The 16,259-nt window shown below is 38.1% G+C and overlaps 1 protein-coding gene and 2 non-coding genes across 4 annotated transcripts in view; 1 reads left to right on the forward strand and 2 right to left on the reverse strand.

Moving 5' to 3' along the window:
- The window catches only part of LOC126248318 (protein inturned), a 267,846-nt gene that overhangs the window by 173,960 nt on the left and 77,627 nt on the right, over positions 1–16,259 (forward strand). For both annotated transcript variants that reach the window (XM_049949205.1, XM_049949204.1), the window contains exon 13: positions 4,894–5,079. In XM_049949205.1, coding sequence (XP_049805162.1) covers positions 4,894–5,079 — 186 coding nt within the window. The remainder of the gene's footprint in view (positions 1–4,893; positions 5,080–16,259) is intronic.
- Trnas-uga (transfer RNA serine (anticodon UGA)) lies at positions 15,295–15,369 on the reverse strand. Its single transcript has one exon. It is a non-coding gene; the product is annotated as a tRNA-Ser (tRNA).
- Trnas-uga (transfer RNA serine (anticodon UGA)) lies at positions 15,595–15,669 on the reverse strand. The gene has a single exon. It is a non-coding gene; the product is annotated as a tRNA-Ser (tRNA).

Here is a 16,259-nt window from a genome sequence, read left to right on the forward strand (position 1 = left end):
CATTTTTGTTTTCATATACTTGTTTGAATCATCATTTTCATTTACGGATACCATAAAATCAAAGTGCAAGTGGAATGTACAAATGATTGATGATTGATTATGAGTGAGAACATCCTTGTACTCTCCTAATAATGAAGCAATGAGCAGTGAAATGCAGTGCAAAAATAACTTTGAATTCGAAATTTAAGTTTCATGTAAATAATTCTTATACCATATTAACATTTGTATGTTTTATGAAATAATTATTCTTTCACATAAAAATGTGAAGGAGAATTTTCAAGTGTTAAAATTGTAGTTTTGGAAATATTTTGTATGTGTTGTGTCTATTTTTAACTGAGTAACTACACATTTACCTTGGTTAAATAAATTGTGTCCCTGACCATTCGATATTCAAGAATGTTCTCTTGGATCCAAAAAGAAAGATATTTACTCACACTCTGAGACTCTGAATTCATATAAGAAATATATAGAATACGATCTGAAAAGAATAGAATGTGATATGGAAAATTCTGAAGATTTAGAATAATTTTCCTAGCTGTTCGTAGGCAGGCTTGAGCAGTGATCAGAAATAGAATGTCACACTTATATAGTTACCTCAACTGTCTCTTCAGGTTGTACACCAACCAAGAAATTGTTTATTGTGCTACAAAACAAAAACTGTATACACACTTCAGAAAAAGAAAAACTTCTAATAATACTGTTACTGAGGCTGTGTATTTGTCCAGAAGGAAGATGCAGGCAGAAGGTGAAATACATTTTTTGGGCTACATATTTACAATTGAAATGTTGGCCTCCATATCCATATGTATGAGTGCAAATAATTACTGCTTAAGCAGGTTTGACTGAATTTTCCATTGGAACTGATACAGGGACCATATCTATCTCATTCTAAAGTATGCTGACTGTATGGTATATTATTTTCTCCAATACCATGAAAAGGAAAATTCCATAAGTGTTGTCAGCAGAGAATGAGGAAACTCAGATTACCTCTTTATTATACCCATTATCCTGGCAGATACTTTTCATGATATACCCAGACAGGAAAGACCCAAATAGTCCTGTAGATGAAGATCCAAACTAGGTATTGATCTACACTGCGTTATCAGATTCTTGCACTCTACGGCATTTTCTATTCACAACCCAATGTACAATCTCGTTTCTGTCAACATTGCATTAAACTTAGTGTGTTTCATCCAGCCTTACCACATTCCACACAAATTATGGCTAATTTTTAACGTGTTGTAAAACCATATTCCAGACCATTTTCTGCAGTCTGTGTTGCCGCAGTTTATTTCTTGTAATGATCAAAGATTTAATGTGCAGCTTTGTTAAGAATGTGTCACATGTTAGTTCTGTTTACATTTGTCTTGTGTGCAAATAGATGGTTGAATTTTTAAGCTGAATATGTAAATCAGTCCTTCAGCACAGCTATAGCCAAGGAGATGAGATATGTTGCTTAACCGGGAGTTTTAATTTGTCATATACTACTGGTATGATACAGTCTGCAGCCAGCACAGTCATTTTGACTTCAACCCTTACTTTTTGTGTTTCCTCACCAATTTCATTGCCCTGGTGGTGTCTTAGCACTGTCAGAACTGGTACCCAAGTTTTACTGAGTGGATGAACACTTTGATTAGTTCTTTTGCAGTAATTATTTTGGTCTAATGGGGCTTCTTCATTAAGGAACAGCTGTCTTATAGGTTATGGTGCTCTGTATATGCAGCATTTCTTGAATTTTTAAAGTCTTTGTTACATTTGCACATTTTTTAAGCAAATAAAACACAGTCTTATGCAACATTTGAGCAGGCACGTGACTTAGTTAACTTTATAGCAAAGATGACTTAGTTGACTTTATAGCAAACAGAACTGATTATGTCTTCCTCAGTGGGGAGACATCAGAAGTGGCTATATCAGAAGCAAATGGAATAGAACATAATTACAAATGATATAGTATTGGTAGTTTTTCCTTTTCAGATTCTTCACAGATAGCTGTATTAAGGATGTAGTGATGTTGTTTGTTGTTGTTGTGGTGGTCTTCAGTCCTGAGACTGATTTGATGCAACTCTCCATGCTACTCTATCCTGTGCAAGCTTCTTCATCTCCCAGTACCTACTGCAACCTATATCCTTCTGAATCTGCTTTTTGTATTCATCTCTTGGTCTCCTTCTACGATTTTTACCCTCCACGCTGCCCTCCAATACTAAATTGGTGATCCCTTGATGGCTCAGAACATGTCCTACCAACCGATCCCTTCTTCTAATCAAGTTGTGCCACAAACTCCTCTTCTCCCCAATTCTATTCAATACCTCCTCATTAGTTATGTGATCTACTCATCTAATCTTCAGCATTCTTCTGTAGCACCACATTTCAAGAGCTTCTATTCTCTTCTTGTCCAAACTATTTATTGTCCACGTTTCACTTCCATACATGGCTACACTCCATACAAATACTTTCAGAAACGACTTCCTGACACTTAAATCAACACTCGATGTTAACGAATTTGTCTTCTTCAGAAACGCTTTTCTTGCCATTGCCAGTCTACATTTTATATCCTCTCTACTTCGACCATCATCAGTTATTTTGCTCCCCAGATAGCAAAACTCCTTTCCTACTTTAAGTGTCTCATTTCTCTCCTCAGAATCACCCGATTTAATTCGACTACATTCCATTATCCTCATTTTGCTTTTGTGGATGTTCAACTTATATCCTTCTTTCAAGACACTGTCCATTCCGTTCAACTGCTCTTCCAAATCCTTCGCTGTCTCTGACAGAATTATAGTGTCATCGGCGAACCTCAAAGTTTTTATTTCTTCTACATGGATTTTAATACCTACTCTGAATTTTTCTTTTGTTTCCTTTACTGCTTGCTCAATATACAGATTGAATAACATCAGGGATAGGCTACAACCCTGTCTCACTCCCTTCCCAACCACTGCTTCACTTTCATGTCCCTCGACTCTTATAGCTGCCATCTGGTTTCTGTACAAATTGTAAATGTAGTGATAGCATCAGGAAAACATGTGGAAGTGGTCAGTACTTGGCAGAACAACTGAGCTGATGCCCAATCTAAGCAAATGTAATGTACAGAAATAAATAAGTGAATAGATTCTCTGTTGTCTAGATACATTATTGGTGATTAGTCTATAGAGTCAGTTACAACACTCAGATACAGGCCAGTTCAAAATCAATACAATGATTACAAACGGCAACAATTATTTAGTGCATAGTGACATGCCAACAAGAGTTACAAAATATGTAAAGAAAAGTCCAATTTTTGTTTCACATACTTCATAGGAGGTGTATGTAACTCACGTTACTCATACGAATGACATGTAAACAATATTTCATTTCACACCATACATTCTGAAGCACATATGGCGTCATCAACATGAGCAAATAAAAAATGCACATTCTGAGTTCCGAAATCGTTTTTGGCACAGGACGTACTTACCCAAAGTCTTTTAGATAACCCCATAAAAAGAGATCCATGGGTGTCAGAAGAGAAAGAGAGGGAGGGAGGGAGGGAGAGAGAGAGAGAGAGAGAGAGAGAGAGAGAGAGAGAGAGAGAGTGTTTGTTTAAACAATTAGCTAATTAGCTCAACTAAGCAACATAGGCCAGACAATTTTTATGCTGACAATGCTCACAAAACATTAACTTTTGATGAGTCACGCCGATACTTTATTGCGCCTGAAGGCTCATCTGTACCCTATACTTGAATTTTTGTACCAGGTTGCCTCATCATTAAAAATAAGATGTGTAGCAAATATTTCTTCCTCCATGGCTTCCAGCATTGCCATAACATAATCCACACATATTATGTAATCTTCATGTTTCGGTTCCTGTAAAATTTTAATTAAATGCGGTTTCATTTTGAGCTTAATTTTGAGAACACACCACACTGTTGGTGGTGGCATTTGTAGCTGCCCACTGGTTTGGTATGTCAATTTTTGCTGACTATATAGCTGACAATTACTTTTTCCTTTGCAAAACATTGTTTTTCAAACTGCTGATGCCATCTATGAATGTTATTGACGTTTGGAGTTCATTGATAATGAAATCTTGTCTGCACTGAGGTGACAGAATGACAGTTGTTAAATTCTAACATACAGAATACCTTCTGTACAACATCTGCCAATTTCACACATGTCATGGAACTTTTCACTTATACATCACTGCATATGCACTGGCATCTGATTCCTTGTGCTTGTGCATAGGTCAAAATTTTGAACTTCGTTTTATATTTTCTGCAATTATTATCCATTTATTTCAATGCATTAAATAGTTACAGCCATTTGTAGTTGCCATATTCATTTTTAATTGCCCTGTATTTAGAGTAGTTTAAAGTAGAAGAACCATATACATGTAGTTGCATTTTGTTCATTACAGTGTGTGTTGCTCCACTGTAAAAATTAATGGAAGCCTGGAAAAACACTTCATTGTGCATTGGATGTTAAAATTCTAAGGGTTGATGCCATCTGTTTCCTGTATTCCATTTTTCCATTATGACACATATGCAGATTTATGTAAAAGATAGCCAGCCGGAGTGGCCGAGCGGTTCTAGGCGCTACAGTCTGGAACCGCGCGACCGCTACAGTCGCAGGTTTGAATCCTGCCTTGGGCGTGGCTGTGTGTGATGTCCTTAGGTTCGTTAGGTTTAAGTAGTTCTAAGTTCGACGGGACTGATGACCTCAGAAGTTAAGTCCCATAGTGCTCAGAGCCATTTTTGTAAAAGATATTTTCAGTATCAACAGCATCAAAAAAGATAGTCCTAAATACTGCTTCATTATTTTCATAGAAATGTTCCAACAGTTTTATTTTGTTATAAGTGTGCAACTTTGTGAAACAAGCATTTTTTAGGCTTGGATGCTGTATTAATGGCTTTCTGTTTTCAGGGACACTTACTTACGTGGCACATAGAACAGTGTATACTGGTCCACATTCACACATTTTTACGACAGCATTGCTTGCTGGAACTCAACCATAGAGAAGCAGTGCTTTCACTTCTGGTGTGGAGGGAAGTCTTCTTACCAATAACAGCACCTCCTGGAGCTCGTCATTTCCTTTTATGTGCAGGACAGGTATAGCTTAGAGATAATGTTTTAATGGAATTTGGCATTTTAGTCAGATAACCAGCTCATTGGTCATATTTTGTAATCATATGATGTATTTAGTGCACACACAGCACTTGAGCTCAGAATGTAACATGTTGTATGTACACACAAAACAGTGGCCAGACATAGTGGTCATGGGTGCATGAAGTGTGCTTGCTTAAAGATGATGTGACTTACCAAATGAAAGTGCTGGCAGGTCGACAGACACACAAATACACCAAACATGTTTGTGTTTGTTTGTGTGTCTGTCGACCTGCCAGCACTTTCATTTGGTATGTCACATCATCTTTGTTTTTAGATATATTTTTCCTACGTGGAATGTTTCCCTCAATAGAAAGAAACATTCCACATGGGAAAAATATATTAAAAACAAAGATTCCATGACTTACCAAACGGGAAAGCGCTGGTAGATAGACACAATAAAAAAACACACACACAAAATTTCAAGCTTTCGCAACCAACGGTTGCTTCATCAGGAAGGAGGGAAGGAGAGGGAAAGACGAAAGGATGTGGGTTTTAAGGGAGAGAGTAAGGAGTCATTCCAATCCCGGGATATATGTGTGTGTGTGTGTGTGTGTTTTTTTTTTTTTTACTTTCTGGAGAAGGCCTTGGCCAAAAGCTCAGTATCTTGCAGTCTTTTCATTGTGCCTGTGTGCAACTCAGCATGTCATATCTATGGTGAGCAGCAATCTATCCTTTTTATAATTACTCATACACAATAATGTTGTTGTGATCTTCAGTTCAAAGATTGCTTTGATGCATCTCTCCATGGTAGTCTATCCTGTACAAGCCCATTCATCTCTGCATAACTGCTGCAGTCTACATCCATCTGAACCTGATTACTATGGTCATGTACTGGTCTCCCCCTTTGCAGCCCTCCCCCCCCCCCCCCCCCCCACCCTCCACCCAAATAGTTCCCTCCATTCCATTCCCAGACTGATGGTTCCCTGATGCCTCAGGATGCATCCTATCAGCCAATGCCTTTTTTTCCCCAGTTTGATTCAGTACTGTCTCAAAGTTATCTAATATACTGGTCTAATCCTCAGCATTCTCCTGTAGCATCAAATATAAAAAAAACTAACGATTTCTTATTGTTCAAACTTTTTATCATTGATGTTTCGCTTCTGTAAAAGGCTACACTCCAAAGACCTTCAGACAAGACTCCTAACATTTGCATTTATATGCAATGTGAAATACTTTTTGTGCTGATGTCAGTCTGGATTTTATGTCCTACCTACTTATTTTACTGCTCAAATAAAACTCTCATCTACCACTTTTAGTGTCTCATTCCCTAATCTAATTCTCTTGGCATCACCAAATGTAACTGTACTAAATTGTGTTACTTTTGTTGATATTCATTTTATAAACTTTTTTCAAGGCACTGTCAATTCAGTTCAGTTGCTCTTCAGTCATCTTCCGTATGTGACAGAATTATAATGTCACTGGCAAACCTCAAAGTTTTAATTTCTTCTTCCTGAGTTTTAATTCCCTTTTTGAAATTCTCATTGGTTTCCTTCACAGCTTTTTTATTGTAATTGTATAGCCCTGTCTCATTCCCTTTTCAACTGCTGCAACTATTTCATGTCCTTTGTTACCTATAAATGGATCTGATTTTAGTACAAGTTGTAAATAACCATTTGCTCTCTGTATTTTATCCTTCAGAATTTTAAAGACTGTATTCAAGTCAGTATTACCAAAAAAATTCTTAAAATCTGTAAGTGCTATGAACCTGGGAATGTTCAGTGTATGTCCTAAGATTGAACATGTGTTCAACATTACCTTGCATGTGTGTACATTTTTCTGGAACCCAAACTGATTTTCTACTAGGTCCGTTTTACCAGATTTTCTATTTTTCTTTAAATAATTTGTGTCAGTATCTTGAAACCATGACTTATTAACCTGATGGTTCAGTAATATTATCATCTGTCTGAACCTGACTTCTTCGGAAATAGAATTATTACATTCACCTTGCAAACTGAGGGTATTTTGCCTGTTGTATCTTGCACACCACATGAAGTGTTTTATCATGAATGCCTCTCCTGGGTATTTCAGTAATTCTGAGGGAGCATCATCTACTCTAGGTGAAGTGGCCATGTGTTGAAGGTGCATGCTACAAAATGTGAAAACCCATGTAACCCGAATAATAGAAGCATATTAAGTCAATGACAAACAAACAGTAGTCTCTGGATTCACTACGAATAACAAAACAATACTTCTTGGGTACATGGCTTCATGCCAGCATAGCATCTGTCAATATGCAGTGGAATCTCCTTGAATTGGTTAATTGGTTGTAGTTGATATGCTGCAAGGTTGGGTGCTTGAAATTGAAGTCAATGATGTCATGCAGAGGAGGCACTTGGTGAGGGCAGCATTTGGAATGCAGCAGGCAACATGTTCTTTGGACTGCAGATGCAGGTGGACATCAGTTGAGCAAGTCTCATTTGCTTGGAAATGAGAACTCTGTGAGGTGACAACAGCGCCATGGCATGACTCCTGATGAACTACACCTGTGCTTAGGGGAGAGCTCTGTACTGAAGAAGTGCGAACAGTCAGCATGTGGCCACATAGCTGCTCTGATATATAACTGCTGTAGTCAGTTGAGCTGCAACCTTTATAGCCAGGTCACGGAAAATTACAGGGATCAGTGCTTCAAGGCACATGACTGGTGGCAGCGAGAAGTGTTAGCACTTGTGGCAACACCTGTGGTGAAACGAGCACACTCTGGATGTGTGTTAACCACTGGAGACCTGAGGAAAACAATCCTGCCTATTATTGTGTACATTGGAATGTTTTCTTATGATTGCCAAAGTCTATGTAGTAAGCAGGTAAAAAGGGCAGTCACTTGCAATACACAGCGGCATGGTTGGTAGTAAGGTCATAGGTGCTATTTGTGTGATGCCAGACATGGGGCCTTTTGCTGAATTAGATCTTTCAGTGCTCCGTCCAATTCTTCTCACCGTATCATATCTCCAATCTCACCTTCATCTTCTTCCTTTTCCCTTTCTATAACATTGCATGCGAGTTTATGTCCCTTGTACAGGCCTTTATACAAGGGTTGGAACTTAAATAGTGGCAACTATTTATTCACAACCGATACAAAGGAGTTACATGTTTGCACCTGTTACTTTCTTTCAGAGTAGTCACCAGCATTGTGTAGAACCCGTTGCCGGCGATGTGGAAGGCGTAGTATACCGTTAGCAGAGCCTGTTCTGTTGATGGTGTGAATAGAGTGGTCTACTGCCTGTCGAATCTCTGGAACAATTCTGAAACGAATGCCACAAAGTGGTTCCTTCATCCTCGGAATCAAATCAAAGTCACAAGGGCTTAAGTCCGGGGAGTATGGTGGATGGTACAGTACTTCCCAGTCCCATCGACCGAACAGAGCAGCCACAGCTTGCGCTGTATGCACCTGCCCATTGTCATGCAAAATGATGGGTGGGTTGTGCAGAAAGTGTCGCTGCTTCTTTCGCAAAGCTGGTTGCAGGTGATGCTCCAAAACCGAACAGTAATACTGTGCATTGATGCTCTGCCATGGAGGAATGTAATGCGTTGGGATAACACCATCACAGTCGTACATGAGAATCACCATAACTTTCACCGTACTGGGGCTCTGACGCACTTTCAACTTTCGTGACAACCCATAATGATGCCATTTGTTGGATTGGCTCATACGATGTGGCCCATGTCTCATCCAGTGTTACGATATGGCATAAGAAAGCCTCTCCTTTGTGCTCAGAGTGCTCCAAGTGCATCTGAGGAGCATCATAATGCATCCATTTCTTCATTTCCATCAAGTCATGCAGAACCCATCATGATGCAATTTTTCGTATGCCCAGGTCTTCCTTCAGAATGCCAAGCACAGTCGTATGCAGTAATCCGGTTTCATGGGCGAGCTCACGAATTGTATGGTGCTGATCACTGTCCACTAATGCGGCAACAGCATGCAGTTCTTCTTCAGAGATGCTAGGACAACCTGCCCAATGCATGTCTGCCACCATTTTCTAACCTTCGTTGAAGGCTTTTACCCAACATGCCACTGTTCTGTATGGCAATGCCGATTCCCCGTACGCCTCTTGAAGACCTTGATGTTAGACCTCTCGCTCACAAGTGATTGTGTTTCCCTCAATTGTGCACGCCAGTGACGTGGGACGGGTGAGTCCGTTTCCTCGGAGGTAAGGTAGGTATGTCAACAATGTGTGCTATCAGTGACAATATTAGATTCTATTGCATAGTGTTTCCACAGCAGTGTTGCCACTATTTAAATTCCAAACTACGTATGTTATTTCGACCGTTCAGCTTTAGCTTTTTTGCATAGTACTGGCTCACTGTCTGAGCTCTTAATATTCACGCAGGTGTTTCTCCTATAGTCTCTCTAACTTTGCTGATGATGACATCTGTCTTCCCTATATTCATGCATGCTTCTACAGCTTTGCATTTGTCTTCTAACCATTCTTGCTTTGTCATTTTGCACTTTCTGTCAATCTCAATATATTTTTTTTTATTTTATTACCTGTTGTTTACTTTATTTGCTAAATATATATGTTTTCTCCTTTTGTCATTTAAATGCAATATCTCATGAGTTATCTAAAAATATCTACTGGGCCTTGTCTCTTTGACTACTTGATCCTCTGCTGCCTTTTGTATTCCACCTCTCAGAGCTACCCATCCATCTTCTACTGCATTCCTTTCCCCTGTTTCAGTCAATTGTTGCATGATGCCCCCTATGAAACTCTCAACAATCTCTAGTTATACAGGATCTATCTAATTGCCTACCTTTCTGCCAGCCGCTGTGGCCGAGTGGTTCTAGGCGTTTCAGTCCGGAACCGCGCTGCTGCTACGGTCACAGGTTCGAATCCTGCCTCAGGCATGGATGTGTGTGATGTCCTTAGGTCAGTTAGGTTTAAGTAGTTCTAAGTCCAGGGAACTGATGACAACAGATGTTAAGTCCCATAGTGCTTAGAGCCATTTGAACCATTTTCCTACCTTTCTGCAATTTCTCTAATTTAGTTTAAATTTCATTAACAATCAATTATGGTCAGCATCTGCATGTGCTCCTGGAAATTATTGCTGTGTAAAATCAAGTTTCAGAATATTTCTATTAGCATTATGTAAGATATCTAGCACCCTTATATATCTCCAGGAGTCTTCTACATATACAGCCTTCTTTCATGATTCTTAAACAATGTATTAGCAATGATTAAATTGTGCTCATTCCAAAATTCCACCTGGCAGCTTCCTGTTCCACTCCTTGTGCCCAGTCCTTGTTTTCCTACTATTTTGCCTTCTCTTCTTTTACCTACTATCAAATTCCAGTCTTCTATCACACTTAAATTTTTGTCTCCCTACACTCTCTGAATCTTTTTCTTTTTTATTTCATCATACACTGTTTCAGTCTGGGTATTGACTTTGTATCTTTTTGGCTGTGATAATGCAGTCACTATGCTGTTGATAATAACTTCCCACATTTCTATTTTCCTATTTATTATTAGACCTAAACCTGCATTACCCATATTTGATTTTGTGTTGACTACCTGTACTCACAAGTTGGAACCTCGTTCTTCATGCCACCGCATTTCACTATTTCCCACTGTATCTAATGACAGCATATCCAGTTCTCTTTTTAATTTCGCATAACCTTCCTACCTGATTAAGGTATCTAACATTCCACACTCCAACATATATAATGGCAGTTTTATTTTTTGTGATGAGAGAGTCATCCTGAGTAGTCCCTGCCTGAAAATTTGATTTTTGCATATTCAGAACATTTGACCTAAGAGGATGACATTATCATTAAGCCATGCAGTAGAGCTGCATGTCATTGGGAAATGTAATGACTTTAATTCCTCCTTGCTTTCACCCATTTGCTGTACACACACAAGAAGGCCATTTTTGCTAATATTACAAGGCCAGATGATATGTCATCCAAGCTGTTGTCCCTTTAACAACTGAAAAGGCTGCCACCCAGCTTCACATGTTTACACCCACAGTACAGATATCTGCATTATTGTAACACACAAGCCACCCAACCACAGCAAGGCCCATGGTTGGTAATAGTAATATCACATTTAGAAGCTACCTCCAAGTCTGACCCAGAACATCACCCTTGAGACATCTGCCTTACAAAACAACAGTACTAACGTGAGACCAAGGATTGTACTGAAATTACTTTCAGCATTTAGTGTAAAACTATTTGAAATGTAGATTATTAATATTGTCAAGATATGCAGAAATTCAAGTGATAGCTGTTTATAAACAAAAGTACAAAGACTGGTCAGAGGTCTGTGATATAATTGGATTGATTGCTGTATGGCAGACTTCATTTCTCTGTCACAGTAGATGTCAACTGATGATGTTATTTCTATTATTATAATGACCAAGAGATGCATTTGAGTATCTAAAAAAAAGTTATTTTCTCAGAAGAAAATTCAGTAACTAATCAGAATTTTTTTCAATTAATATCTTACTTTTCTATGAGCAGTTTTGAGCCTCAGCCCATGTTTAAATAGCAGCTTACATTTGCTGATTAAATGATATGTTATTAACTATTGTGTTAAATGTTATTAACTGACATTTTTGTCTGTGGGCTTACTGTGTATATGTTTATTAGGTTTACTGTGTATATGTTTATTAGGTTGAACACTGGAAACTCCAGGTTGTAATATTAGGAGTTTGTTAGTTAATTAGTAACATGTTACATAGATCATTTTGCACAATAGATTGTAATGATGTGGAATGAGTCATTTTACATTCACATCACAAATTAATTTGTGCACACAGTTACATTCTGAACAATTGTTAGCTTTCTTCCAAAAAGGAAATAGATATACAGATGTGTGTCAGTAATTCCTACCCACCACCTTTTACACATTATGATAATACAGAGTCTTTTACAAAATAAAAGGTGTTGTCAAGGAGAAACTTTCTGTTTGTAATCAAATTTACATTGCTGTCTGACAGACATTTTGTATCATTGGGTAAGTGATCAAAATAAATTTTTTTGCAGCATTGTGCACCCATTTTTGTGCTAAAAACAACCTTAATGGGGAGTAATGAATGTTATTTTTCCGTCTGGTATTGCAATCATTTACTTCATTGTTTCTTTTGAACTGTAGCGGATCAACAAACTTCATAAGGGAATAAATATACTGTCAAGCAGTAGTCCGAATGCCCAACTCCTTAAACAGATGTCTACAATATTAGAACAAATAAGCCCTTGGTCAAAAATATTAAGTCAAAATTGACCAGGTTTCGACACTGGTATGAGCGTCGTCTCCAGAATTAAACTAACTGTTCTAAAACATATTAGGTATATAATACATTAATAAAATGAAAGTTTGTACTGACTGGAAAGAGATGCAGTACATACAAGTGACATTTTTAAAAAATCTAAGCCGGAAAGTCGACGTCATAAATAGTTGTAAATAAGATGGCGAGCCGCTAAGGGCAACCCTTGTTCATTCAAGTACGAGCAGCCCTTAGCGGCTCGCCATCTTATTTACAACTATTTATGACGTCACCTTTCTGGCTTAGATTTTTTAAAAATGTGACTTGTAAGTACTGCATCTCTTTCCAGTCAATACAAACTTTAATTTTATTAATGTATTATATACCTAATATGTTTTAGAACAGTTAGTTTAATTCTGAAGACGACACTCATAGTAGCATCGAAACCTGGTCAATTTTGACTTAATATTTGTGACTGAGGCCTTATTTGTTATGATATAATTCTGACACGGTCACTGAACCTTAGCAGCTATGTTCAAAGTTTTAGATGTCTACAAGATGATCATGGCTGAGCACCACTTATTATTACACAGTACATTTTTGCACAGTGAACACTTTCTTTCTTAAGTGAGTTACCCAAGAACATTATTCCATGTGACATTATTGAATAAAAATATGTCAGCTTACTGATATGCTTTTTCCGCAAGATTTTCAATGTTTCTGCACACGAATTTGGCTGAACTGAGTTGTTTTAGGTGTTCCAAAATGTGTTTTTCCCTATTTAAATGCTCGTCAGTATGCATCCCATAGAAATGTGAAGTTTACATCCTATTTATTATTTCCTCACCATTTGTTACACTCATCATTGGTGTAGTACCTCTGGATGTGCAGAACTGAATATGTTGTCTTTTTAAAATTGAGGGTGGGACCATTTGCAGAAAACCAGTCAATGATACTTTTAAAAACTTTGTTTGCCTTTTCATATATTTTTGTATGTATGCTTGGATTGAATTACAACACTGGTGTCATCTGCAAAAAGAACTGACTCTGCTTAATCTATACTAAACAGAAGATCATTTACATACATGAGGAACAGTAGTGGACATAAGATTGAACCTTGAGGAACCCCGTTCGTGGTTTCTCCCCCGTCAGAATTAAGTCCCTAGACCATATTGCTTCAATTACTAAGTACAACATTCTGCATTCTTTTGGTTAGATGTCACATTATCCATTGGTTGGTTGTACCATCAGTCCCATAAAACATTATTTTATCTAGGAGATTACTGTGATTCACACAGTGAAATGCCTTAGAGAGGTCACAGAAAATAGCAGCAAGCACTGTTTTATTATTTAATGCTTGTAAAATTGGGTGAGTGGATGTGTTAATGGCGTTCTCAGTCCGTCTGAAACACAAACTGTGATAATAAGGATACTGTAGTTACTAAGGTGAGACACTATTCTAGAATACATCACCTTGTCAAAAATTTTGGAGAATCTCTTGTCACCTTCCTTAAAGAGAGGTTTAACAACAGTGAATTTCAGTCTCTCTGGAAAAATGCCTTGAGTTAGTGATGCATCACATATTTTAGATTAGCCTGGACTTATTACTTGGGAACAAATTTTTAGTTCTCTATAGAAAACACCTTAAAATCTGATGAGCTTTTACTTTTGAAAGAATGTATAATTTTCTAAACTTCACAAAGAAAAGTTGGTGATACATTCATATGACTGAATTTTATGAAAGTAACATTTTCTACATACTGCTGTGATTTTGCTTTTGAACTGTTTGTCCCTGTACTTTCTACTATATTTTAGAAATGATTGTAAAGTGACCCATCATTTATAGCCCTTCTATTTAGTTCAATAGTAATAGTGTATTGTTCTGTGGCTGGTTGTTTTGTCCCTCATTGCACTGCTATCCTTAAGTCTGTTGTCGGAAGTACTGATTTCTAACTTGATGTACATGTTCTTTGATTTTTTAATAACCTTTCTTAGTAATTTTGAGTAGTTTTTGTAGTGTGCAGCTACTTTGGGATCCCTATTTGTTTTTGCTAAAAGACACATTTCCCTTTTCCTATCACAAGATATTTTAATCCATCTAGTGATCCATGGTCTTTTACTTGGCCGTTTAGTGTCCTTTTTGATAAGCTTATGTAGAAAGCTGTTTTCAAATAATGATATTAATTTATCATGGAATAGATGAAATTTTATGTTAGCATTTGGTTCATTATAAATTACACCTCATATCATGTCCTGTAAACTACTCTTAAAAACGTTTGTCCTGGAGTCATTAATTGTGCTAACTGATTTCCACTAGGAGTATCCATACTGTAAGGTGCTATGTTATTCATCCTAACTAACTGCGTGTCATTATCAGAGAAAGCATTTGTTACTGGATAAACAGTAATTTTCTTACTTTGAGTTTCAGCAAAGAAAACATTATCGGTTAGGGTCCTACTGCCTTTATCCACTCGTCTTGAAAAGTTAATTACCGAGACAAAATTGTAGGATCCAAATAAGGTTTCCAGATCATTTTTCCTGTGAGGATCCTTTAGAAACTCTACCCTGAGTCAACTCAGACTATTAACTGCTTGCTGTTGTGTGACAAATGTCACAATAAGGAATCCAGATTCCTCATAAATAGTTCAAAATTTCCCAGTGGGGATCTATATATAGTTACATCAATTCTCAAGAACACACTTTTGTGTGCTGATCACTACAAAATCTACTTGTCTCAATGTTGTCGATCTTGTGTTCTGTCTTAATGTGTGTAACAACTCCTCCTTTTCCAGTATTATTTCTGCATGACTAAGCTGCAATAGTGTAATTTTTTATATGTAACTTATCTAACACTCTGGTTATGTGTGCTCAGACAGGCACAGGATGTCTATCTTTACAGAGCTCTTTGAATTTTCCAAACAGACAAGAAGTTGAAACTTCCTGGCAGATTAAAACTATGTGCCCGACCGAGACTCGAACTCGGGACCTTTGCCTTTCACGGGCAAGTGCTCTACCAACTGAGCTACCGAAGCACGACTCATGCCCGGTCTCACAGCTTCACTTCTGCCAGTATCTCGTCTCCTACCTTCCAAACTTTACAGAAGCTCTCCTGCGAACCTTGCAGAACTAGCACTCCTGAAAGAAAGGATATTGCGGAGACATGGCTTAGCCACAGCCTGGGGAATGTTTCCAGAATGAGATTTTCACTCTGCAGCGGAGTGTGCACTGATATGAAACTTCCTGGCAGATTAAAACTGTGTGCCCGACCGAGACTCGAACTCGGGACCTTTGCCTTTCACGGGCAAGTGCTCTACCAACTGAGCTACCGAAGCACGACTCACGCCCGGTCTCACAGCTTCACTTCTGCCAGTATCTCGTCTCCTACCTTCCAAACTTTACAGAAGCTCTCCTACGAACCTTGCAGAACTAGCACTCCTGAAAGAAAGGATATTGCGGAGACATGGCTTAGCAATATCCTTTCTTTCAGGAGTGCTAGTTCTGCAAGGTTCGCAGGAGAACTTCTGTAAAGTTTGGAAGGTAGGAGACGAGATACTGGCAGAAGTGAAGCTGTGAGACCGGGCGTGAGTCGTGCTTTGGTAGCTCAGTTGGTAGAGCACTTGCCCGTGAAAGGCAAAGGTCCCGAGTTCAAGTCTCGGACGGGCACACAGTTTTAATCTGCCAGGAAGTTTCATATCAACGCACACTCCACTGCAGAGTGAAAATCTCATTCTGGAGACAAGAAGTTCTTCTACCTTACTACTCAGTCCTGTAATATTTTGATGAAATGAACTAAACTTACTTTTCTGAACATTATTAAGCATTTTATGGGACTCTCTTGTTATTTTTACTTTTTTCAAAATGGGGAGCCTGAATCCAGATTCTAACCTGAAACAAGTGTCCCTATGACAGCAGTAACCATAGGG

The sequence above is a fragment of the Schistocerca nitens genome, chromosome 3 (genome assembly GCF_023898315.1).
Source record: "Schistocerca nitens isolate TAMUIC-IGC-003100 chromosome 3, iqSchNite1.1, whole genome shotgun sequence".
Classification (NCBI taxonomy): domain Eukaryota; kingdom Metazoa; phylum Arthropoda; class Insecta; order Orthoptera; family Acrididae; genus Schistocerca; species Schistocerca nitens.